Consider the following 26,797-nt stretch of genomic DNA (forward strand, 5'->3'; position numbering starts at 1 on the left):
AAATAAGTTACAACAAAATCTGTAGATTATTTATTTACTCGTATATTTCGATGAGGATTCATATATTTGAAAATTGTAATCATTAGCATCCGTTAGAGGAAGTTTTCTATTTCTTACAAATATCTTTTCTATTAATGAAACTATTTCTTAAACGATCGCTAGTTGTGGTTTTTTTTTTTATTAACGGATGAAAATATAATGGAAATACCTGGCGCTGCACTAAACCAAACGCTGACGGAACACCAGTGAGGGATGATAAGTGAGAACGAAAAGGTAAGTCGGCTAGTCCATTGTGATGAATACACCTGGAATTCAGCACGCTGGTTTCCAGGGGAGACCACGTAGAGGTAGAGTTGACAGGGTATATTACTAGCAATAGACTCCAAAGTTCAGCGTTTCCCATACCAATATTGCTCACCCAACATTCATTATTAAAAGGTTCATATTTTTCAAATCATGTTTCATTAGGTATATATATTTAGTGGTAAAATAAATCTGAAGAAACCACCTATACCTTTTATAAGTATAAAAGTATTGACTACTTAAAATATCCGAGTTGTGGCTGCGTACGGTAAGATGATCTTACCACATTGAATCCACTGCGGAGGCAACGAACCTATCAACTGGTTTACATACATACTTATCGGACTTTTATGATATTTTATATATTTCGCCTATTATTATAATTGTTTTTATCCGGCCTTAGGTGTAATTGATTTCATTTAGGATTATCTTCAAATTTATAATTATAACTTTATTTATGACTAATATCCATTTTAACAACGGACGTTTGCAGGTCTGTTTTTAATTTATTTTTTTTTCAATTTCGAAGCTTGAAAATTTGTTTATGTATGTTGAATTTTATTATTGATTTATGTATACGTAATGTGTTGTAATTATTGAAATATTTATTATAATTCGTTTATATACTTTCAGTTTCTGCAATAATTTTACTAAAATTAAAAATGACTTACTTTTATGGTATTTGTAAATTAAATGTTTATTATTTAACCTCTTAAACTAAGTTATGACTGCCATTTTTATGGTCGTCTTCATCATTATTTAAACCATAAAGTCACACTTGGAAAAATATTGTTTCCTATCCCTCTAATAAATCGATACTGCGATAAGTGGTAACTAATAAAGAGTAACGTTCGATAATGGTTGTTTTGTATTTATATCGTAATCAAATATTGTTATAAAAAATGATAATCCAAGTTTTTTTAAATCGTTACTAATTATAATTTTTTTATTGTAAAAGTTTATAATTCATAATCAGACAAATTCATTTTCGTACTTGTAATAAATAATCAGTAATGGTCGCGGGATGGGCAGCAGCGTTCCACTTAAGACATCACCAAAGCCTAACTGCGGTTGCCAATTCGCTTGCTAAGCGTGGCAACTACTGGCAAAACCCTTCTTATGGGGGAAGTCTATGTTCAGCAGTGGATGGCTTTCCGCTGATATGTTGATGATGAATATTCAGTAAATATTTAGTGTTAATATCCGTTTCTTTTGTTTCAGATTTATCAAAGAATCGATTCAGTGAGGTGCCCGATGAAGTGACTACGTACGTGTATTTAGAGAAGTTACTACTATCACAAAATATAATCAAGAGTGTACCTGACTCGGTTGGGGGTCTACAGTCCCTCACATATTTAGATCTCAGGTAAATTATTTACATAATACATTATTATGGTCTATATTATAATTTTTCTGGACGACTATATAGTTGTAAACTGTGTTTAAAGTACATATTATGAACGTAATTGTAAGTATATTATTAAATGAAATATGTTAAAGTAATCAAATATTATAATTTTTTTAGAGATAAATTAGAATTCTTAGGCAGATAAATAACTTTGTATATAATTTTGAATAATTTCATCTATATATTTTTGGTGCCTTTTAGAGTCAAACGATTTCATAATAAATACGCTAAACCTGTTAAAATAATACAGCGCCATTTAAACCTATATTATTTGAAGTCGTACTTACTTTTTTTTTATAATTATGTACATATTATACATAGGAAACAACTCAAGCAATACAAATAATGTTATAATTAAAATTGTATCGTTTGGGTTGTTTTAATTGTGCGAGGATTAAACTCGCAACCGTTGGAAAACGAGTCTCTATATTTAAATGTTATACTATAAAGATCGTCGAAGTTAAACTAGGTGTATAAGAATAAAATCTATTGGTTTTGAAATGAATTTAGACAGCTACATCTTTAAAAAAAATTTAATGTATACTTAATAGTATTAATCCTATAAATTACTAATATGTTTATACATATTTATTTATCGTAATATACCTTAACATTGTATTGATATACATAAAAATTGGTAAGTTAAAGCTATGGAATATTGACTTGGAATGTTACATCACTAAATTCAAATTATCTCAATATTTTAATTTCCTTATTATTGGTTATAAGTAAAATTAAAATATATGTTCTCAGTTACAAATGTGTAGTGGAGTCATGAATGAACGTAACACTCAACATGCCCATATTTCACCAAGGATATTGAAATTTTAACAACGTATTAGAGGCGTACATACTGCTATCACTCGGATTAATTTAGTAATTTTATCGATGTTTTCCTTCATCGGAGAATTATTCGGAAATTGTAAATTGACCAACATATCTTGTCATTTCAGTGTTTAGTATTGGCCAGACTCAAAATTACGACTTTTGAGCTCTCTACTGTATTCGAAGTAGCACACTATTGAGTCCCGAAAATCTCCCGGGAAATAATTTAAATAAATTTATGGTTTCTTGTCGCAGTGTAGTTTGCATTTTGCAACACTTGCATTAGTTCCATTTTAGCGTTAAGACGGAGTTCCTCTGGTATTGTCTTCAGATGAGGCAACAGTGATAAAAGGAACATCCTATCTGGATCATCAAGTTCGTTCTTTGAGGGAGCGTCGACGCTCGCAAACGCGAATTCATCAGTCTTGTTCATTTTAGGTATTTTTGACGGTATTATAACATCGACGCCGTCATTAGAATAATCTTGAGATTCTTCTTGATTCTCAGTATTATCATTGTCGTCGTCTGAGCTTTGTTCTTCTTCTTTTCCTATTTTCAACTTCTTTTTGCATCTCCAAGATGTCGCTGCCCTGTTGGGTTTCAGAACCTCATCGGATTCGCTTGAAGCCTCACCTTCATTATTTTGGGGTTGCGTTTGGTTTTTCAATAAAAATTGTAGCTGCTTATAATAAATATAAGGTTTCCTCGTCCTGTTGGGATTTGCCAGGTACTTTTGAAAGCAATCTCGGATGCTTTTCCATTTCTTTTGCAGTTGGAGTTCTGTAATAAAAACGGAAAGTTGTGAAATAGTTAAGAAATAGATTGGATACTAAAGTTAATAAGTTTACCAATCACCATTTAATGCCGGTGACAACGATAACTTTTTGTAGGCCTATACTACTTCCGACTTACAGACCGTAACGATCGTGAGGTCGAATCGGGCCGTCGTCAAGATATTTGTGTATTAATAATTATATGTTACCTATTAACTCTTCGGTGATGAAAAACAACCTGTTACGTTTTATTAGCGCAATTGGACATATCATGTGTTAAGTTCACCACAACGGGAATAATCAACAAAAGACCAATATATTAGGAATTACTTATAGACCTAGATAAACTATTGTTATCTACGAATAATAATAGAATTTGTAATTTAGTAATATTATGAGTATTCCCAGACTATTTACCGTCCCACTGGTGGACACAGTGGGCACAGTCTCTCTCCATAGGGAACGAACCACTTTTAAGACGCCAGCTAAATTGCTTGGTACCTACAGAGTTGTTAATAAAAATAAATAAATAGTAATATCATATTTTTGTATTTACCAAGTTCTCGCATCTCGCTCTTGGTAAGTTTTACATCATTCTGCATAAGTTCAGTAACCACTTCATTCCATAGTTTGTATCTTCCGTTCTTTGCCCGATATTCCAAATCTTCAAAATCCCATATGCCGGGTCGCTTCTTCACCTCTTCTATGAGACGTTCAGGGTCGTATTCAAACTGCATTTTGTTAAAGTCGGTAAGTGTATGAAGTACAAACGTTTGTACAAACGGGCGGCCAGACGCCGGGCGACTGACGCGCCGCGGGGGAACGCCGCGGTTTTGCTTCAAAATGGCCGCTGTGTTGTAGGGTGAACATCTCGACTGAGACAGACGCGTACCTGACAGTTGTAATTAATAGTTTATTCTTTTTTAAATGTATACAAACTCTTGAATGACTAGACTCAATAATATTTTATTTACACTTAAATAGAAATGTATTAGTCTAAAAAAGTATTAATAACTTTTCCATATCTTTACTGTAATCCTTTCTGTGCAAATAGGCGACTCCTATAAAAAATAAAGTTACCCATTTATTCTTTAGTAAAGTTGAAAGTAGAAATACATGCTATTTATAAAAAAAATTAAAACATTGTAGTTGTGATTCGTTAATAAGTAACACGGATATGACGTTGACTGGATTTAATTTAAATGCATATTTACAATATTCAATGTTTTAATTTATTTATTAAGTTACTTTAAAAAACATTACAATAATAATAGTACACCTGGACATAAAACAGCAAAATTTTGTCCCAAAAGAAGAATCTCTTGTATAATTTTTAAAATAAATATGAAAGTTTCAACTTTGTACTTTACCTTTGGTTTTAGTTGGATATATGATTACTTGAATTAGGTTACTCATATTCTACCAAATGTTCGGCATATGCCAACAAGGTTTTTTTTTTCTATTCAACATCAATACGTTAAGTAATTTTAATATAATGAAAAATACCACTTTCCATCAGGTGGACCGTCAGCTTGATGGCCATTCTAAGTTATATATAAAAAAAAATTATAACATAATCATCTAAGAATAAATATTGTTTCTGCCTACCCTAACTGGAGACAGGCGTGACAGATATTTATGTGTTTATGTATGTAATTAACTTAGATAAAAGATTAATACACTTTGTCTCATCAAATTGTATGCACACTAGTGCTGAGCTATCGAGCGAGCGGCGCGCGACGCGCGGCCGGTCTGCAGCCCCCGCCGAGGGGAAACGCGCGGTGAATGCTAGGCAAGCACTAACCGCAGCATACTGATATCATGTTTTGTCAAGGATTTAAATTTTATTACCTTTATAATCATTTACTTATTATTTTTCATCAGCATTATCTGGTGTTCCCCGATTCTAATTGGATTAATTTATTTTTAAAAAATCGTATAGAAATTTAATGAAATAAATCTATGTGTAGTGGCTACATCTTACTAACGTCTGGAGGAAATTTTATAATGCAATTAATCCTATTTTGCGGTAGCATCCTACATAATCAAAATCACTAGACTACTTATTTAGTCTGCAGGTACTTATTTGCGTAGATGAATACTTCTTATTTTATTTCAATGCACGCCGTATTTTTACCTAGTTGTATACTTGTCTGTATGTATAAATATAGAAACTACTGGTAAAAGGGGGAGGTTAGCAGATATAAAGTAAAAGGATACAGCTATTATTTTATATGTACTAATTTAAACATTTAAAAAATTGCTATTTTAATTTGCCTGATAACTTATCTATTTACAAAATTACCTCTTATTTTATACCATCTTATTGTTTTAATTAAAAAACAAAATAGCCTTTGAAAACATAACATCATTTGTAAGTTACAATTAATAATAATCAAATACGTGTGTAATACCTGGTGCTAATTGACCATGTATACTTCGGTACAAACAAATTATCATAGTAACACTTGTGTACCAATCATTTAGATTTGCATAAGTAAATAGCGTTTGTCTAAAACACTGTTTTCACTGTTGAGAGTTTTAATATCAATCAGTATGAATTACTATGTCTTATTAATAAAATATCTTATTTTAGGTTTAAAGAGCTCTTTATCTAAAATGTTCAATAACACTATTAAACGTTTATAATAGACTTTATTCATAAATACTCAATAAGCATTCAATAACTGAAATAAGTTTTTCGGAAGATATACACTATTATTTTGTACTTGTCGAGTTCTACAAACCGTAAACATTCAACTGTATTCACCTATCAAAAATATTATGTGATTTTAATAATCTTGAAAAATATAAAGATTACTATTTTAATTTAAAAACGAATACGTACATACAATGGACCAAGTTAAGCAAATACAATGTTGCTTGAACACGTCTTTAGAATGGTTGTGTATATCATATTATAGTAATGTAATTATTTATAATTAATTGTAGATTTTCAGTTGATTCATATTTTAGATAATACAATTCTCATTTATATACGTAATATAATATATTTTAATTTAATGTTACAAATTTTTAAATTAAAGTGTTGTTATAGGCAAAGCAAGGTAGGCTTTTTTTTAATGGATGACAATGGAATGGTAACCCCACCCGCGCTATCGGTATACACCGGCGGGGCACCAGTGAAGGATGATAGGTGAGGATGAAATAGGTCAGTTAGCCCATCGTGACGAATTCAACAAGAATTGTTCACGATGGTTTCCAGGGGGAACCACGTGGAGGCAAGGTAGGCATTAGTCCATTATAACTTTATAGGACCGCTATTAGACGTTTTCGCTTTATTGACTTGCTATAGTCTGTTTATGATTAACACTTTTTGATATTACAGTTTTATATTAGGTTTATAGATGTTTTATATCTGACGCCGCTAGTAAATAGATATTGCTGAGTTGTAGTACATTTATGAATAAAGATTTTTATAATCACATTATTTCCATGTTTAGACGGTTTATAAAAGAATAAGACGGTATTAGTATAATTATAATTTTAAACAATTATTCAATAACATAATAGTAGTTTGACAAAATTGAATTTAACGGCAATAGTGTCGTTTTAAAAACAATATTATCCATACTAGATTTTCGTAGACTAGTTGTAGGTAACCGTCACGTTTCTTATCACAATGATGATATAAATAAACCAGTTACGAAATATCTAAAGGAACTACAGTCACAAAATCAATATTTACTCATGTGCTACGATGCAACAACTGATACTTTCCCTTTCTCCTCCTTGTGTACATAATCGTGTCAAACAGAATACGTCTGGCAGACATCGATTGGAATTTCTTGGAAATACGTCTTAATAGAATTGTATTCATACTTTTTGTTATGTTATTAAATTCTACTGTTTCTACTTTGCGGTCTGTGCCCCAGCATAAATTAGGCTACCCCTTACTTTCCCGTGGGTGTCGTAAAAGGCGACTAAGGGAGGGCTAGGTAGGGATGGGCATCAGCGTCTCTCTTAAAACATCCTAAAAGGCCTAATTGTGGTTGCCAACCCGCCTGCTAAACATAGCAACTATTAGCAAAACTCATCTTATGGGGACTCCCCATAATAAAAAAAATCTACTACGTACGACATTCTGACTTATTCAGTAAGTATCCGAACTATCTACAGCGTGGTTCAATATTGTATCTTGCAGCGTAATAATCATTCTTTGTCGTCGTCGTTCCAACCGCGCACTCTGTTTACTTCTGAAGATCGCTGAACATAAACCTAAGCCTTGCTAATATTATATATCTGAGAGTGAATTTATTAGTTTATTTCTTATCTCTTAGCGGTTTAACAGCTCAATCAATCAGTAAATTTGGGATCGATTTATTTATCCCGATCGCGTGGACAAAGTCGCAAGCACAATTAATCTCGTAATAAATACGAGGTTTGTCCGGAAAGTACGTATAAAAGTTTTTTAAAAATTTTATTTTACAATTATTCAGGTAAATCAATTTTATCCCCTTCAAAGTACTCCCCCTGTGACATAATGCACTTGTGCCAACGCCGTTTCCACTGTGAGAAGGCTCCTTGAAAGTCCTCTGGTTGTAGGTTTCTCAGCTGCCCCGTCGTAGCTTTTTTTATCTCATTTATGTCCCCCAAATGCCGCCCCCGAAGTACCAATTTGGTTTTTGGGAACAAGAAGAAGTCACACGGGGCCAAATCCGGCGAATAGGGGGTGTTCGGTCACCGTAATGGAATTTTTACTCAAAAACTCACGGACAACAAGAGAGGTGTGGGCAGGGGCATTGTCGTGGTGAAGAATCCAACGCCCCTCTCGCGCCAATTCTGGACGAACTCGTGCCACACGAGCTTTGAGGCGTCTGAGCACATCGACGTAGAATTTTCCATCAACTGTCTGGCCTGTGTTCGTCGGAATGTGAAGTGGAAGGACGTCCTGAACGTGGGTCATCTTGAACGCTTTCTCGGCCCTCTCTGAATCTTTTTAGCCACTTGTGGACGGTTGGTTCCTTCACAGCATCATCCCCATAAACTGTTCTGAGATCGGCAAAAATTTCACGGCCATTCTTGCCGAGTTTCGAGAGAAACTTGATTACGACGCGCTGCTCTTCAACGGAAGCGGGCTCCATGCCGACGGGGTTTCGTTAAGAGGTAACTTCACAGATGGCGTGACAAGCCAGTTCGCACCGCACGGTGGTCAGACCAGAACTGAAGCATTGTTAGGGACATAAGGAAGGGGTCCTGCGCTTACCTGGCCTCCCCACTCCTCTTTCTCGCATTCCAGAACACTTTTATACGAACTTTCCGGACAGACCTCGTAGAAGTGTGAAAATCAATCGACTATGGTTTAAGGTGGTAAATTTCTCTCGCTACTAAAATTTGTACTAATTTCTATCGCAGAATTACCCTTTTATAACGATGCCAAATTTCAAGTTGCTAGTTATAATAGTACGGCCTTGACAAAATTACACAAAATTAAATCTGAGTACGTAAATACCTTTTTGACGTCGAAAGTTAAAAATATGTCGTGTGTCGTTGTGTTTACTTTAATGCAATTAGTTTGTATTTCTGTAATGTAGTTAGTGAAATTACTTGGATTTTAGTATTTATGTAAAAAACAAAATTAAATAAACTAAAACATTGTTATTTTTTTAAAACTTAACTGCTTGGTAATTCTAGCAGTTAAGTTCATACTATTAAAAGCAAATTCATACTAATGTAGGAAATGTTTGTGAATCCTTTATGGTTTAATTACAAATAGCTATTATTGTAGCCGGAATTCTAATTACGTTTCTATTCCTAATATATAATAAAGCAAACACTTCAAATTTTAATGGTGAATCTCATCTACTATCAACAATATTTGTAAAATCACTGAAGAGCTACTGCAACTTCATTAAATTATTACTAATAGTATAAACTAGCTGATGTCCTATCTGAAGGAAACGTATAACCTTCGCCAATAGACATGATAACTGAAGCATACCATATACACACTAGAGTACGCCCAAGACATTTTATACGTTATCTACTTCAGAAGTCTAAGATGGGATTATACTGATTATCTTATAAAATGCAACAAAGCGTTTTACAAAAAGTAAAAAAATCTACCATTACTAATTTCATCTTTGAGTGGTGAAGCCGTCTTCAGTAACAACAATAATCTCTTGATTATTGAAACTACTGATCAAAAGAAAGCAAAGCATGCTCAAAGCGTATTTGTATCCATTGCATTAACAGATACGCAGCTTCTGACAAAAATAACAACTTGACGGGACAATTTAGTAGATGGTCCTAACAGCTTGCGGTTTGAAAATAAACTACGGTTATGGATACGCGCGGGGCCTTTTATGATTATTATACTATTTGTCTTGTCGATGTAAGTTTTGCTACTTCAAAAGAGTACTCTGAAGAGTAGCAGAATGTAGTCTTGTCTTCTTCTTTTATTATTAACTTCTTATTTTAAAAGATACATATGAAAATGTAATGCACATAATGGCTTACACTTTAGAATCTTTAAATGAACAAGACGGAGATTAAGAAGCACGAAGGTTAAGAAAGTTACTAAAATAAATTCTTATTTATATTTTTAAATTTCAGTTAGGATTATTGTGTGGTATGATTCCAATATATTTTATTTATTTATTTATATCCTTTTGTACATTCACTTGTTTTATTATGAGACTCTTGTAGTATTTTATTTTGTCCAAAGGTTAAACAATACGAATACATTACTGAATTCAAATTTTTCAAATGTAACTATTAGTCGCATCTCACCAAATATTTTAATTATTTTTCCAAAGTTATTCCATCTAATATCACAGGGGTTAAACAGAAAACGAAAATAGTCTTTATCGTTACGTGATAAGAGCGCAAATGTTTTTAGGTCGACATAAAGATCAGTAGGCGAGGTGAACGACCTCAAGTGTCACGGCCGTGGTGGTGTTACTGCACACGTGGTTCTGTATTATCTATTAAACAATGCCCGTTATATAATTTGGCATGCAAATCTTGATGCTTGAATAATTCACATTCCATTTCCTAATAACTAATAGCGGAACGTCTGACGTTATCTTATGTATAGGGACAAATTACAAATTGATAAAGCAATATTTAGGAAGTATGTTAACTTTATTCCGTAAGAATAGTCGGTCCTTATTTATTCTTATGAAATATTCTTCATATTCTCATTTCATGGATAAATCATGATCCATAAAGTCGATGTTCAATGTCGAGACAGTGTAAAAAACCCACATAAAACGGCCGGTATGTATTGGATATCCCCTTATTTCTAAACAATACAAACGATCAATCCCCTAGATGATAAACTTCGGTTTATTTTCGTCTAACAATATGGATAACGAAGAGTGTACTACTTCGGATAATACTGATGGTAAACAAGCCTACAGGCTGATGGAAAGTAACTGCGTCGCTTGTTGACATGAATAACAGCATAATAAATAAATATATAAATATACTTTGCTAACTATGACACGCTCATGTCATTTGGTTATAGTAAGAATTAAGGTGACCTCCGACCTCTGTGACCTCCGCGACACAGCGAAACGGGCTTTGTTTTGCAATAATGAGGTCCCCAGTTTGATTCCTGGTCGAGCCTCTTTAGGAAACGATTTTTTTTTTAATTGCCTGGGCTTCTTAGTATTATTCTAAGTAAAGTTTCTCTCAGATACAGCTGGTTTCTTAACATGGATGTCCTACAGAAACGTAAGCGTTTTGGTGGTGGGTGTGATTGTCCTGATTGCCCCAAGGCATTATGTCAAAAATGGCACTAGACATCATGTTTTTCACATGGAAAGCTATAATTCGCGCAAATTTGTTTCATGGCAAAAATAAGTGAAAGAGGTGGGTACCATTGGTCAGGTACCACTTTCCAATTAGTCATGCCAAAGTACCATCTACACAAAATAACATTACTAATTATTATGAGGCTGCTTTAATGGATGTCACTTACATACAAAGTAGCGCCCTTTAGATACGAATGTACCAACGATATGTAACTACTTTACGATTTTCAAAGCAAATTAACTTTGTTCCCAAGTCTCCGGGGGTTTGAAAGTATTTCTAGAAAACTATCAAAGTAATTTCTAAGACAATAAGGTTATTAGTGTGTTTAACTTTTTATCAAATCGTATTATCAAATTTGTATCGTATCTCGTCTTATATTTACTATTCTCTTTTCTATTTTCCCTTGTCAGCCATTAATTCTGTATTTGCTTATTTCCTATGCATATGTTTTACTATTTATATACATATTTCATTTTAATTTGGTCTTTAACTTTATTCATTAATTTTAGTATTCGAGCTATCTTTAATAGCTAATTGAATTGTTTGGGATTTCATGTCTATATCAAGATAACCCTTAATGCTCACAAAATATCATTATATTAAATCAGTATTTATTGACAAGGTATAGAGACGTAAACGTATTTCGCCGAAGCTCAATATGCTCTGCGAATTGTTGAAACATCAAGCTCATAAACTGTTTACTTATAGTTACCGAGAATGCTTGCTTATATTTCATGAGTGTTTTGAAAACGAGACAGTGTTGAGTTGCAAGTTACAAAACAAATGTAAATCAGTTTGTTTCTTATGTGAATAATCTAAGAATTTTAACCCACGATCTGTTAAATTATGCAATTGTTGCTATTAAATCCATTGCTTAACTTGAATAAATTGTGTGTCTTTACTATAATACAAACCATGTAGATTTTAAATTCCGTCCAAATCGTCCTCCATTTCAGTATTCTATGCGAGAGTTGGATTAGACTTTAAAGGATTCTCCTTTAACGATATAAATTATCATCATTTTCTAAAATTACATTAAATTATCCCTCGTCATAACCAGCGCTACTTTATTTTCTTGTACCACAGATACTACTAATAGTACAACGCAATTCATGAACCAAAACTAACCTATAGATAAAAGAATAATCCTAAGACATGGAACCAATTTTAATAAAATTTCTATGGGACTAATCTCTAAGTATATTCTTTCAGATAAAAAAATCCAAATCGGTTTATAAATAGACTGAGTTATGAGGTAATAAACGTAAAAAAAAAAACGAATTTAGAACCTCCTTCATTTTGAAGTCATTTGATTAATGTTACTAGTCACTAAGCAAAGTTACTTATTATTTTAAGTACCGTAATTCATACGAACAGTCAATGATATTATTATTGGTCGAGCCGTGAAATGTTAGATTTCACAATATACATGTTCTATATTGATCAATTCACGCTTTGCGCTTACAAAATCAGCAAATCACAGGTAATAAAACGACAAACTGGCCGTAACTCTTGCATTGTGATCGCGGTTCGGCGCGCACTCACACACCGTAACGCCCGATCAACTGCGCGTGCGCATGAATGCGATAGAGCTTTCGAAAACGGAACACGCGTGCCAAAAGTACGTTATTATAGCACAATAGAAATGACATTACGCAATGGTCGAATCAATCCTAGATACTATCTTTTCGGGTCATATACAGATAATGACACTTCCTTCTTTTAAACGATTTTCATAAGTGGGCACGAGTAATATTGATAGCGATCCAGTATCTATATATTGAGTTCCTCTGTATATTGATGACGGAAAAAGATTATCACTCATTTTGATATTGCCCATATCAGTTGGATATCTGTTTTTAAATATGTATAAAAGGTAATAAAAGATAACAAACTTTTAACATATTCGTTATTTGACCAGTATATATAATAGATAAAATAAAACTAAAATTGGAGCTGGATACAGCTGGCTCAGGACCGTTCCTTATGGCAGTCTATAGGGAAGACCTATGGGTTTTTTTTGAATGGGTGATAATGGAATGGTAACCCCACCCGCGCTATTAGTATATATCGGCGGGGCACCAGTGAAGGATGATAGGTGAGGATGAAGAAGGTCAGTTAGCCCATCGTGACGAATTCAACAAAAATTGTTCACGATGGTTTTTTTTTTGATGAGTGAAAATGGTATGGTAACCCCATCTGCGTTAACGGGATACGCTGGCGGAGCACCGGTGAAGGGTGATAGATGAGATTGAAAACAGGTTAGTTAGCCCATCATGATGAATTCATCAGGAATTAACCATGATAGTTTCCAGGGGAACCACGTGCAGGTCGACCTAATAGGACATATTGCTAACAATGAGGCTGTCAAACTCCAAGGGAGACCTATGGTTAGTAATGGGCAGATAATGGCTACGATGATAACTAAACTATATAGATATTGCTATATAAAAAAAAAATGAAAAAATATTTATTTCGTAACAAAATTGATACAATACTAAGATCGTTGTTGTGACGTAAGTAAGTGTTATCACCTGTATCAGAAGGTCACGCTCCTCCATAACCATGCAAATACAAATATATACTCACTCTTATTTTAAAGAGGAGTTGAGCAAAATATAGACACGCGATTTCGCGTTTTAAAGGAAATGTTTGTCGTTTTGTAACGACCTAAGTCACTGTTTATTACTTTTTTAGAGCTAACTGTACTTGGTCACTCTTCCGGTGTACGGAAAATTGTTGTATTGTAGTACATCGCGCTAGAGTAAGCTAGGTGATAATTAGCATGCAAATTAGTGGTTACGATTGTGTTAACACGGCATTTCATAATAGAATAGTGAAATGAAAGTTGTTTCCTTTGTAGGTTGTTTTAGAGTACCATAGCAAAATGGCTAAAACGTAACTTATAATTTCATTATATATAATAATTGTCACAACATAATTTCTTGCAGCTTAAATACAATTTTATTTCATATTTATAGGAAGTTTAAGAGATTACGGATTGTTATAATTTCAGTAGTCTATATGGGTATGTTCACCTTTTACCGATTAACTCCTAAACTGTATTTTTGTATTTTTGATGAAATTAGTGAGAATAACGATTACTTTAAAATCTCATCCTGTTAATATGAGAAACAAATAGATCTTAATTCACAACAAAAAAAAACACGTACTTCAAACAGGGTAAAACCAGTTATTTTGATTTAAAAATTAAACTGCCGAACCGATTTTAGTAAATTTTTTATATAATCTGAAAATATTATATTAAAAAGAATTATCCAAATCAGTTTATACGTGACAGAGTTCAGAGGTAAAAAAAAAATATAAACGAATAGAGAACCTTCTCCTATATGAAGTCGGTTGAAAATTGTTGCGTACAATTACTACTAAGATTTTTTTATTCTCATATTGTTTTATAATAAAAAAAATGAATTGATAAATATACTACGAGTATCTATAATGTACTCTGAGCACCTAATAAATTGAGAGATATGAAAGAATCGTTTACAGCCAGAACACTTGTGACTTATATTTAGGCCAACTAACGGGAGCCACACATGTGGTCAACATGATTTATAGTCATCGTTTATAAATAGTAATAATTATAATAATAATAATGCTGTTATTATGTACATTTCTTTATCACTTGTAGGTTTTGTATTTTATAATATAAATAATATATATTTGTATTTTATACTTGTATTAACATACTTCATATACTTTTCACAGGACTATTAGAGGAAAATAAATAATACAATGATTATAAGTACTTAGTGTTTTTTCGCATCATAACAACAAGTCATAACTTGAAATATATGTAGTATTTCAAGTTATGCCGTGTAGCTCTGGCATACAATGATTCACTCCTTTTCTCGTAGGTGTCGTAAAATGCGACTTATGGTAGAGGGATTGGTAGCAGCGTCCCTCTTAAAACAACAATCCATAACTTCTGTTGCCAATTCGCCTGCCAAGCGTGGCAATTTCGATAACGCCATCATATAGATAAATTTCAATAATTTATCTAGGATACCTCCATGTTTCGTCCGCAACCGGTGTAATCAAGTAATGACTTTCGTCGTAGTCCGATTTTTTTTATTGGATGGTAATTGAATCGTAACTCCACCTGCGCTATTAGTATACACTGGCGGGGTGCCAGTGAGAGGTGTTAGGTGAAGATGAAGCAGGTTAGTTAGCCCATCGCGACAAATTCAATAATAAATCAATTACGATGGTTTCCAGGGAGAATCGCGAGGAGGTCGACCTAATAGGGTTTATTGCTAGCAATGGGGTTGCTAATCCCCATTACTAACAATCCCTTCTCCCCCCGTCGCAATCGAATTGAGCTCGAATAGAAATACTTGTAATATTAAAGAAACGTTAAACAGACGTTATATTATTACGTCGATTCTAATGGTTCAAACGTAAGGCTGTAAACCTAGATAAAATGGTTGTTTTTTACCGTAATATACCGTGTTAATTCCTGGCTTAGAAATCATAAATCATTTCACGTGAAAATCTTAAAAGTTAATTTAGTTACGGTCTGTCTACTCGTAATTTCAGAGGTCGATATTTTTATTAAAAAATATATACCTACTGGCGAATAGCAGGGTAATCTTCGTGTATTGTTGTCTAGTACGATCGTTAGTACCATTCTACTATTACTATTGTTCATTTTATGTGAATTGCAGAAACAACAATTTAATTATAAACTGTTATTTCTGGCCATAGGATTGTGTGCCGCCTTTATGGTAATTATAAATTAACATATCAAGAGCAACAAAAGTTTTACCGTGTATTAGTAGTAATATATGTAGTATCATATATTACCTATGTTTATCATGTTTTTGTCTGCGTTCCCGATTGAGTTTCGGGATAATAATTCTCATTAGATGCCAACGCCGTTGAAGAAATAGCAACGAATGTTGTACTATAACTATATATATTTCCTGAAACAGGTTTTTTCATACCTATCTCGGGAGTTAGGAACTGCACACTATATTGTAACAAAGAGTGAAATAAAGTTTTATTATTATTACTATAAGAGGTCAGTCTTGTTTATATATAGGCCACTGTTGTCATTTTCCATGGGGGGGGGGGGGGGAGGTCAATTGCTTGTTTGGTATTCTAAGTTGCATCAAAATATTACTTTTTACCTTAACGGTTTATGATATACTTTTATAGACAGGCTAAATGACAAGCAGCAGGTCTTTTTATAAATAAATAAATAAATAAAGAACTACACAATCACTAATTGCTTCTCACACTCTGTAATACTATAGGTCATAATATAGGTACTTAATTCAAAACATCACGTTCAACTCAACACAAGAATACCTAATTAAAGAAAACAGCGTAGTATCACGTAAACATATTTCTAGCTAATTCTAACTAGTAAACAAATTCTATTATTAAATTGATGATTTATCACAGAAATTCATAACACATCAACACACGTCAGCCATCGTTTAAACTGACACCAGTCTGCTAGTTTGTAAATAAATATATAAGCTAAATTGTTTTGTCTGCTCACCCATATAGGGGTTCCCTTCTCCGCGACCCTAGAGGAAATGAATCGATATCACGACCTTGGATCACCCGAGTGGAACGTGCGAATAATTTGTACTAAATAATATGGGGAGCCGGGGCTGCAGCCTTGTCTGGCGGATGTAATATAATGAATCAGAAGAAACAAACCAGCGATATAAAAATGCGGTAGAGCAGGAAATAATTGGAACATCTTAGATGCTTTTTAAGTGACTCGTAAAGAAAGTCCTTTATTTCATAGTTACACTGCGAAATTTTTTTCGTTGCGTTATTACGTCGCCTTTTTTTTACTATTGATAATATTTATTCTTGTTTTGATCCCATTTTACTTTTGTGTGTGACAGGGATATGTTCGCTGACTGTGACGAAAAATAGTCTATGCCATTCTCTCTTTTCCTATAGTATGTATATACCAAATTTTAAAGTTATCCATAAAACCGTTTAGACGCTAAGAGCTAAAAACAAACTCTTTTGTATTTACAATATTAGAATCCTAAAATCTTACGTACAAGTTATTTACGTACTTGTATCACTTCATTCAATATAATTACTTTATTAACTTCAATATGACACTTGAAATATTTAACAAACCAATCTTAACTCCATTCCTGTCTAAAACACCATTAAATTATGTACTCGTTGACAGAGGGAGGCCTACTCCCTCAAGGGGAACCTCAAAGGCAATAAACGGTTCGCCGGTAAATGTTATCATTGTCTCTTAATCCAATGTAGGTGTGGTTGCGGGCAAGGTTGAGGCCATCACAATATAACTTTCTAATAATGGGAGTTGATAGAATAATTTATTTTTGTTCGAATTTAAAGAATTCAGAATTTTTATGTGGCTTTGTATGGTTGATTTAGTGGTGAAACAATTTGACTCTTATCGAAATGTAGCTAATTGGCGATTCAACAGACAAATGATATGTAATAAAAATCATTAAATATTATATATATTTTATATATATTAAATATAATACAATGGCATAGATATGAACAAAATTTTTAAGTCACTTAAAAACTTACTACAACACTTAACAAATTAGAGCATTTTTCAACTGTATGAAGCAGATACAGATTTATTTACCGTCATTAATTATTTAAAGTAAAAACTACATTCTAAACTCTTTTCATTGTTGAGCTCCGATGATTTTATTAAGCAGTTGTAACTAGCATATCTCAAGTCTCGAAAATGTGTCTGTTCTTTCTTAGTAATTTATTGCATATTTTATTCAAATTACTTTTAGTCATATTTTCGCCTCGTTATTATTCTTTACTACAGTCTTGATTTAATTATCAGTTTTTAATAATATAAAGAATAGCTCAAGTACGTTGACGATTTGTATAATATTTTTTTTTTTTTATATCAATCTGGACAAAATTAGCAAAAAGAGCCTACTTTCCTTGACGTGATGGAAAAAATATATTTGCATTGCTGTGTGAAAGCGTGGATACATAAAACCAATACAAGCAGTTGACAATCTCGTTTTGTATTTATGATGAAACTGCATGTTGCTATGCCATTTACGGTTGTGTAGATAACGGAGATCGAATTATACTGACAAGGGACGGATGCCATTGAGAAATACATTGCATTACATGGCCTCAGGTCTTGCCTACTTATTATTACTACTATGACATCGCCTTGTGCAATTAAATAATTGAATAATCTCAGATGTGAACATGAAAATAAATTTGGCTAGTACAAATAGCGTAAGTTCGGAGAAATGGCTCAAGACAGTATTTTTTGTAAACGAAATAGAGATGAGCACGTTATAAACATTGATAGTAACTGTGCTATATCCAAACTTCACAAGTAATTCAAACGTATCAATTACTTCAAATATTCCAGTGCGTTCACCTTTGTGTATTTCATTATCGATTCCAAGAATAGTACAGAAGCCAGTTTTCAAACGCTTCGTCTAGAGTCTAGACTAAAGAGGCTGTGGGGTAAAAAATATCGAGCTTAGAAGATATGTGGCTTAACCACATTACTCACTGCCGGGCATTCAGTAATCTAATTTCTAACTGATATATTCAATTCTGCGGACCAATACTAAAAAAAAAATTGAAATATGCTAGTATAAGTGATGATCTGCTTTATATTTTTTTATATCCTTTTAATTATTACAAAATTAGCTACGATTGACTACGAATGAAATTAACATTTACTATAAAATAATAAACATCTATAATTATCAAAAATAATTCATAAACACCTTTTAGTATCCCTTCGGGGTTAAAGTTATAAGCATAGACATATAATTCATAGTGCAAAAATTAACGGCACTCTCGTATAATCTGATAACATAATTCATTTAGGTGATGACACGTGGGCGGTCCCCGACTGCCGCGTACTTGTTTACAAATTCAGTAGCAATAAAGGTAACATTTCCAATTATCTATGCTCTACTTCACAGTGCTCTACCGATACATAAAATGTGAAAGCATTTTTATGTCTTTCTACTGCATAAAATGCAGGAAGTTCAGTTTTACCCATCGTATTAACACCAATGTTTACAGAGTTTTCTTGGCACCCGCTCCTGAGCTATTAGGTTAAGCGGCGAGCGATTTATGTTTCGAGCGATCTAATTACATGCAATCTTACATGAAAGTAGGTTCTACGTTAGAAATAGACGTTAGTTGTTATTGATTCGGTGCATTTGTTTACGTTTTCGTCTGTTAGCTCTCGGTTTTATACTACACTTACTCTTAGCGTATTTTTTTTAGCTTTTATGTACATTTTTACAAGTAATTATCTTTTGTGGTAACACCTATTTTGACTACTATCTTGATGGACTTGTCCATTTACTTGCTACTGAAAACAGTCCAGTGAACCTGTAAATAATCATAATAACAAAATAAAATTGTTTCTTTTTAAAATAAATTATTTACCCTTAGTCGTAAAATACATATGGTCTGTTCTTAGGTGATTCATAAATTACAGTTAACTTCGATCCTTTTAACACTTACGCTCATTGTCCACAGTTCAAATCAGCTAACGGAGTTACCCAGAGAAGTATGCCAGATGCCATTGCAAGTTCTTCTGTTACAAGACAACATGCTAACGAACCTCCCAAAGGAGATCGGCAAGATGACGTCCCTGGCAGAGCTGGATGCTTCCAACAACAGACTCACTCAGGTGCCGATGACTCTGGGTGACTGCGCAGGGATGCGGGCATTAGATCTTAGTAATAATCAGCTGGGGCTATTACCATTACGTGAGTACAGTTTTCTATATTTTAAATAAACAAAAATTTTATGTAATTTCTTAATTTCTTTCTTTAGATATTTTTAATTCTGTATTAGTGACTCCTACTCAACGTTTTTTGTGTATTATTTATTTAACAAAATATTTATGTAATTAAGAACAAAATCTCAAGTCTGATAATGGTGATACGATCTTGTTAATTAATATCTTATGTATATATATGACAAATAACGTTGCTAAAAACTTTTCTAAAACGCCTTTTATTTATACACGATAGTAAACAAGTAGGCCCATGGTGATATCGTAGAATAGGAAAGCTGTTTACATCAGGGGTATCACATGTAGGGTTCCAATCTTGCAGTATGTCAATTACACTTTTTTTTTAAGAAACCCAATAATACTCAAATAAGTTTTAATTGAATCCGACTTACTATTGAAATACCTTTAAATTACATATCTAATTGAAGGGATTCTAAAATGTTTTTAAATGGGTAATTATATGCTTGTTAAGACAGCTTTTATTCTGTACAATAAATAAAAAAAAAAAACAGATTTTATTATCTTACGTAAAAGCTTATCTTACTTACGTATTAATATCCATCTTCCTCCTTAATCTGCGCATTACTTGACTCCTTCCTCCCACCTACTGAGTGTGACCTTTACATATTTAATTTAAATGTCACAGAGGTTGTATCTGAAACTTTGTGGAAACACGCCCACAGAAGATTACAAGGGTCGGAACGTTGCCGACCTGCCTACGCTATAAACTGAAAACTATTTTAATATAATTTTCATGATAAATTATTTTGTTCTATCATATTTAAATTAATTAACAGCAGAATAGATATAAGCAGTAGTCTGATTAATAACTATAGACTATTTATATATTGCAAGCTTTTACCTGTGTTATCGTCCACGTGATCAGGATCAAAGCCTATGTTCTTCTCCATCCCTTATAGTATCCGTATACCAAATTTCATAGTGATTGATTAAGCCGCTAAAGCGCTAAGAGGAAACAAACTTGACTCGAATTTATAATAATAATCCTTATTATTTTGTAGTCCTTACTAGTTTTTTCCGCTACCTCGTACGCATTGATGTAAATAAAAATAGACTATTTCTACATAAAGATAAAACATACATATAGCAGATTTTAAATTGTTTTCCAAAAATTTCACTGACTGAACATCGCATCCAATTTGGTGCAGTAATTTTTGCGGGATACCGGAACAAACAAAATTTCAAGAAATTATTCTTCTGGCTTCTATATATCACATACACGTTATATAAATTTTTCTTATATCTCTCATGTACATCTTCTAATTACATATTTATTATCTTGGATTAGTGTAATCCCATACTGATTACTTTTCTGTGTTAGTTATAATAAGTAATGTAAATATGTTATTTTCAGAAATCACATATTTAAGACTGGAGCACCTAGACGTCAGTTGCAACTGTATATCGTCGCTTCCCCTGGAAATGCGGAACATGACCTCGCTCGTCACTTTAAATCTAGACAACAATCCGCTCGTGTCGCCACCTACCACTGTAAGGGTCTTTAACTATTATTTTCTTTATATTATTATTCCATCTGTGAATATATTAAACTAGCTTTGCTTTGCCCGTGGCCGTATCGTAATATTGTATAGCCTATAATCTTACTCAAACAATGAACTATCAAATGCAAAAAGAAATTTTCATTCCCGACTTGTAGTTCCAGAGATTAGTGCGTTCAAACAAACAAACGACCTCTTTCGCTTTGTTATATTAGTATTTATTATTAAGAGTTTTTTTTTCGAAAGTAATTGATTAATTTTGTTGAACTTTTGTTGATTGAATTTGTTATTAATCTATAATATTAGAGGCGTGTATTTGTGCAGTTATTTTAGTATTCATATAACCTTAACCTGCTTTTCACGGTTTATTTTTATGAAAAACAACGTGACAATTGCCTTCCGTTTAATGCGATGATATCACTGACTTGGTACATTATCCTTGTGTCTACATAACTCTGCCCACTAGTATATACCTTTATGTCATGATCAATGTGATCCTACATAGTAATAAACTGAACGTTTGTTTCCTGTTGATGTTTAAAAGGCCCTTTGTTTGCAATGATCATTTGACGACGAGTCTTACTTGAAAGCTATTTTTTTCATTATAAATTAAGATTTACAAATAAGTCGATGGCATATCTGATGAAAATGGTATTTATCTATAGTTGTTAATGGATAAATCATTACATTTCTACAATTTAGATTATGTTTACATTGATTGTATATATAGTCAGTCAATGTAACGCTAATTAACTGTTAGCGACTAGAAATGAGCGTTAAAAAAATACCTATCTTCATTATATGCACTATGTATTTACATTTAATTTTTCCTCCTTCGCATTACACAGAAAATATGTTATAATATGGTGCAGTCTAAATTAATATGTATAGCGTTGCTAACACATGGTGGCTGAGTAATTATTATGTACGATTCAAACGCATGATTGTATCTCTGATTTCACGTTCATACTAGGAATCACGCTTGCTTATAATCGCTTAATGGACACATTTAGTGCGCAACTTGTTCTGTATACGAGTATACAGTGATAGGTAAAAGTTAGAAATTACTCATGCTGTAGAATGTGTTAGGACAGAAGTTACATGAATCAATAGTTAAATTGTGGTCCATAAAAAAAGCGACTTCAATTGGGGCTAAACCAGTTATTTTGATTTAAAAACTAAAAATTACAAACTGACTTTAATAAAATTTCTATGGGACCAATCTATAAGTATATTCTTTAAAAAAAAAAACAAATTGGTTTGCAACTGACGGAGTTATGAAGTAAAAAAGATAAAAAAAAATACAACCTTTTGAAGACTTTTGAAAATTCAAAAACAATAAATTTTAAGTCATGACTGTGTTTCGGCTTGATGGATGGGATATGACAATGAAATTACAGGGTACAGAGACCTAACACCTTAGTCCCTAGTATGTCTATCATCCTAGTACCAGAGACTCAAAATTCTTTGTCGTTTCTCGACCTTTTTTTCTTTGGTGAATATATTCAGTTTCTTCAAATGATGCTAACGAATTAGATTTCTTCCTATATATAAACTCTTAATTTTCAGATATGCATGCGCGGGCGTGTGCACATATTCAAATATTTGGAAAATATGGCGAACAAAGACTCGTTACCGTCACACAGAAGGGTCGAGGAGGCGAAACGGACCGCTAAACATAGCTCGTACATCAGTACTTCACCGAACCAAAGCGTGACCCACCAGATCACGTCTGGCAATGCCACGATAGACTGCTTGAGGCACAAGCCGAGGCATGTTGTAGACAGCGGGTACAGCACCGACGGTGTTGACAAAAGGTGGTCCAATGATGGTGAGTGCTTTTATATATATAGATGTGTCTCTATTTTTTTATGATGATAATGGAATAGTAACTCCCCCCCCTGCACTATCGGTGCACCAGTGCAGAAAATAGGTGAAAATAAAGCAGGTCTGTTGACCCATCGTAATTTCAACAATAAATCAGTCACGACGGTTTCCAGGGGACACAGCGTGAAAGTCGACCTGATAGGGTATATTGCAAGCATTGGGATTGCTAATCTAATCCTAAATTTAATCCTAAATCCTTTCTCCTCCAAGACGCGGCTACTTTGGTACCTCTGTCCCACTCACGTTTTAATTACTCGTAATAAATATTTCTGGTTTTTCATTACGTAGCAGTTGCGCTTTCATCTTACGTCTTCAGGAATGTCAACGTATGAGGTGTACTAGGTGCATCGGAATGTGTTCTGGGATTTCCATTTTTGTTTATAGGACGACGACATCTATTGACGATTACTATTTTCCATCAAGAGGAGGGATTATAATATATTAAGATAATAATCCCTCTTCTTGATGGAAAATAGTATTAAGATATTCTTACTATAGACTACATTAGGCACAGGGCGACGCATGTTTCAGATGGGGATCATAGCACCGACAGCATTGACCAAAGATCTTGTCATGAGTATAGGTCATCCAATAAAGATACTCCTTTAATGGGACTTGTTTTATTTAAAAAAAATGTTTTTTTTATTTTTATTTTTTATTTAAGGTGTAATGGTAAACAAGCCGTCTGTCTGATGAATAGCTGTGATATAATTAGGAGATAAAATAGAATGGAAACCCTGTTTGCACTATTGTTATAAGCTACAGTTATTAGTCAAGATAAGTCAGTTCATTTGACTCATGAGGAATTCGCCACAATAGTTTACAGGGGAGACCGCCTAAAAGAAGACCTGAAAAAGTATATGGACCAACTAAACACCATTACTAAAAACCTTGGGTGATAATATTACCCTAATTTTATTCCTACGCTGACCAGGCCTGTTAATTTGGTATCTACATACATGTCCATATAAAGTATGCAAATTGGATGATATCATCCTTATTCAATATTTACTTCGTTATCAGTTTCGTTCGCTCATACAATCATGTTCTTATTAATTAATGCCATGTTGTTGTTTAATCTTAAAAAAAAATAGGACATTAGATGTAAGACCAGATATAACTGAATTAGTTAATGGCAATTAAGCCAACAAAACATATAAAGATGCAATAGAAGGAAACACGAAGCCTATAATCAAGGCGCTTGTCCACTATGATAATAGCAGGTTTTTTTTAAAGAAGAAATAAAATTTTAATCCATCACTTACGTTATTGGTTACGCACTGCGGGTACCAGTGTGGGATGATTATTAGGTGAGAAAATCAAATCAGTTGAGAATCGTATGAATTCACCAGCAATGGCGCTTCTAGTCCTCCATTACTTAAAATTCTTTCCATAAACGAGAGGGGGAGGGGCACGTTAATGTATTATTAAGGTACTGCTATTATAATTTGTTATGGTGTTATTTATTTATTTATCATCACTTATTCGTCTCCAGCGGGCGGCGAGGCGGGCGGAGGGGGCGGGTCAGGACGGTCCACTCCGAGTACACCATCGACCCTGTCTCCTGGCGCTGCGCTCTCTAGAGCTCAGTCACTCTCCAGTGAAACACCCTTAGCGCCACTCACTCCACTCCTCACTGGGTATGTATTGTAATTTTGAGTTACATAGGGAATGCATGCATGGGTTATACTTATATGTAGTTTACCATTACTCTTACGCTCAATTTAATAATAAACTATTACATTCCAAATTTGATTATTATGGATAATAGAATTTGATGGAATTTTATAAATTTATGTGGTATTATGGTTTAATTTCATATCATATGTACATTGAAACAATCGGTACTCTAACTTTGAAATACTTCCAAGGGAAACCGACTCTACTGAAGTAGTTAAAAATTGAAATTACTTCTTATTCACATTGTTGAATCAAAAGAATATTATATTAGATTGGTTTTTATATAAATTTCTTATATAAATAACATACAAGCAGTGATTCTCTGAAATAACCTTGACACAATACACCATTATAAATATTAATTCGTTTAAATAACAATAGAAAAAAATATATTTATATAAAGGTACAAAAATATGTAAAACACATAGGCAGAAAGTATGTTGATTATAAACTGCGTCAATAAAACAGGCGTAATGCCAATAGGAAGTGCTGTCCTTAGACGGCCCGCCGTTTAAGGTACTCTATTGACGACATTTGTTTTAAATGGTACAGTTAACAGTTAATAAAATGGTCACGGTATATATGATCCTTTTACACGAGAAATGTCATTAGTTGACACGCTTTCAATTCAAATAATTGTCTAATGAAAGAGTGAGAATGGTGAGAAATCTGACGACCTTATGAGTCTCAATATATTTCGTTGGAATCGAAAGGCTTTATCTACAAAAGTTGAAATTTAAGACGACAGAATAGTATATCTCGGACTTTAAATATGTAATATGAGTTGCTCCATATTGCAACCTTAACATTGCAGAGATTGGTAGCTGGACGCGTACTTATGATTATTTATTTACTTTTTAAGATTAAAAAGTTTCGTTTTATATGACATTTATTTTATTATGTTCAATATGACCACATTACATTACATTAAGTGTAACGACCACTGATTACTTCACTTTCTGCTATCTACAACAGATTTAAGTATAGAAGTCATTAAATGGGAGCGATATCTTAAAATGTACCTATAACTATATACTTAATTCAGTAATGTGCGAGGTTTAATGTAACAAGTCTAACAGTCCAAAACCTAGATAAAGGACAATAATATTCATGAAACGGAAAAAATATGGTTAAATATGATCATTTTTTTAAAGTATTACTGAATTGATCACGTGACCTATCAATTTATAATCTTTTTATTATTTCAACTTAAATAAAGTGTCTTGTGGGGGAAATTACTGAGTTTTTTTATCGCTGGATTTCGGTCTGTAATCTAAGAACTTTGTAAAATGATGTATAGAGTTTTTGAAGTGTATTAGCAACTCATGTAGTAAAATAAGAAACCTAGTTATAACTACAGTTTACAATCAATACAGTTAGGCAATAATTATTTACGCAGTGCAACATTGGAATGGGGCGGGCGTCATGGTCCATTACTGCAAACAAAATGTGTAACAGTCTGTATTGACAAAATTAGAATTAGCGTGTAGTTGCTAGATTGTATGTACAACGTAAATATCTACACGCCCGATGTTAACATTGAAATATTTACCTACTGTAAAGATGTTATACTGTGGTTACAACTACTTACACTAATAAATTAGTTTAATTAATTAATTAATTAATTTAGCACTATATCCTAGCTTTTGGGGATCATAGATCGGTATAATAACCATTATGTACAAAATGATATTTATTTCCTATTAGAAATTATAAGTAGTATTATATTATTTAGTAGTTCTAGTGCTTAATATTTATTTCAATTTTTTTGCCATGGCCGGTACAGAGGTAATGAGAAACCTTAGTCCGTCATCATCACCCACCCCTC

The 26,797-nt window shown here is 33.1% G+C and overlaps 2 protein-coding genes across 4 annotated transcripts in view; one reads left to right on the forward strand and one right to left on the reverse strand.

Moving 5' to 3' along the window:
- LOC113517057 (leucine-rich repeat and calponin homology domain-containing protein) overlaps positions 1 to 26,797 on the forward strand; it is a 68,718-nt gene that overhangs the window by 25,588 nt on the left and 16,333 nt on the right. For all 3 annotated transcript variants that reach the window (XM_026901585.3, XM_026901584.3, XM_026901587.3), the window contains exons 2-6: positions 1,525 to 1,669; positions 19,621 to 19,853; positions 21,258 to 21,394; positions 22,972 to 23,233; positions 24,785 to 24,929. In XM_026901585.3, the coding sequence (XP_026757386.2) occupies positions 1,525 to 1,669; positions 19,621 to 19,853; positions 21,258 to 21,394; positions 22,972 to 23,233; positions 24,785 to 24,929 (922 nt within the window). The remainder of the gene's footprint in view (positions 1 to 1,524; positions 1,670 to 19,620; positions 19,854 to 21,257; positions 21,395 to 22,971; positions 23,234 to 24,784; positions 24,930 to 26,797) is intronic.
- LOC113517059 (uncharacterized) lies at positions 2,254 to 4,192 on the reverse strand. The gene is made up of 2 exons (XM_026901589.3): positions 3,866 to 4,192; positions 2,254 to 3,316 (listed from the first exon to the last, which is right to left on the reverse strand). Exons 1-2 carry the CDS (start codon positions 4,044 to 4,046, stop codon positions 2,763 to 2,765), a joined length of 735 nt encoding a protein of 244 aa, XP_026757390.2. The 5' UTR covers positions 4,047 to 4,192; the 3' UTR covers positions 2,254 to 2,762.

Source organism: Galleria mellonella, unplaced genomic scaffold, assembly GCF_026898425.1.
Source record: "Galleria mellonella isolate WM207_F2 unplaced genomic scaffold, CSIRO_AGI_GalMel_v1 utg83, whole genome shotgun sequence".
NCBI lineage: Eukaryota > Metazoa > Arthropoda > Insecta > Lepidoptera > Pyralidae > Galleria > Galleria mellonella.

Coding starts and splice junctions, on each gene's coding strand:
- LOC113517059 (XM_026901589.3), bottom strand. CDS start 4,046: ATGCAGTTTGAATACGACCCTGAACGTCTCATAGAAGAGGTGAAGAAG. Junction 3,317..3,865: donor GAGCGAGATGCGAGAACTTG/GTAAATACAAAA, acceptor TTTTTATTACAG/AACTCCAACTGCAAAAGAAA.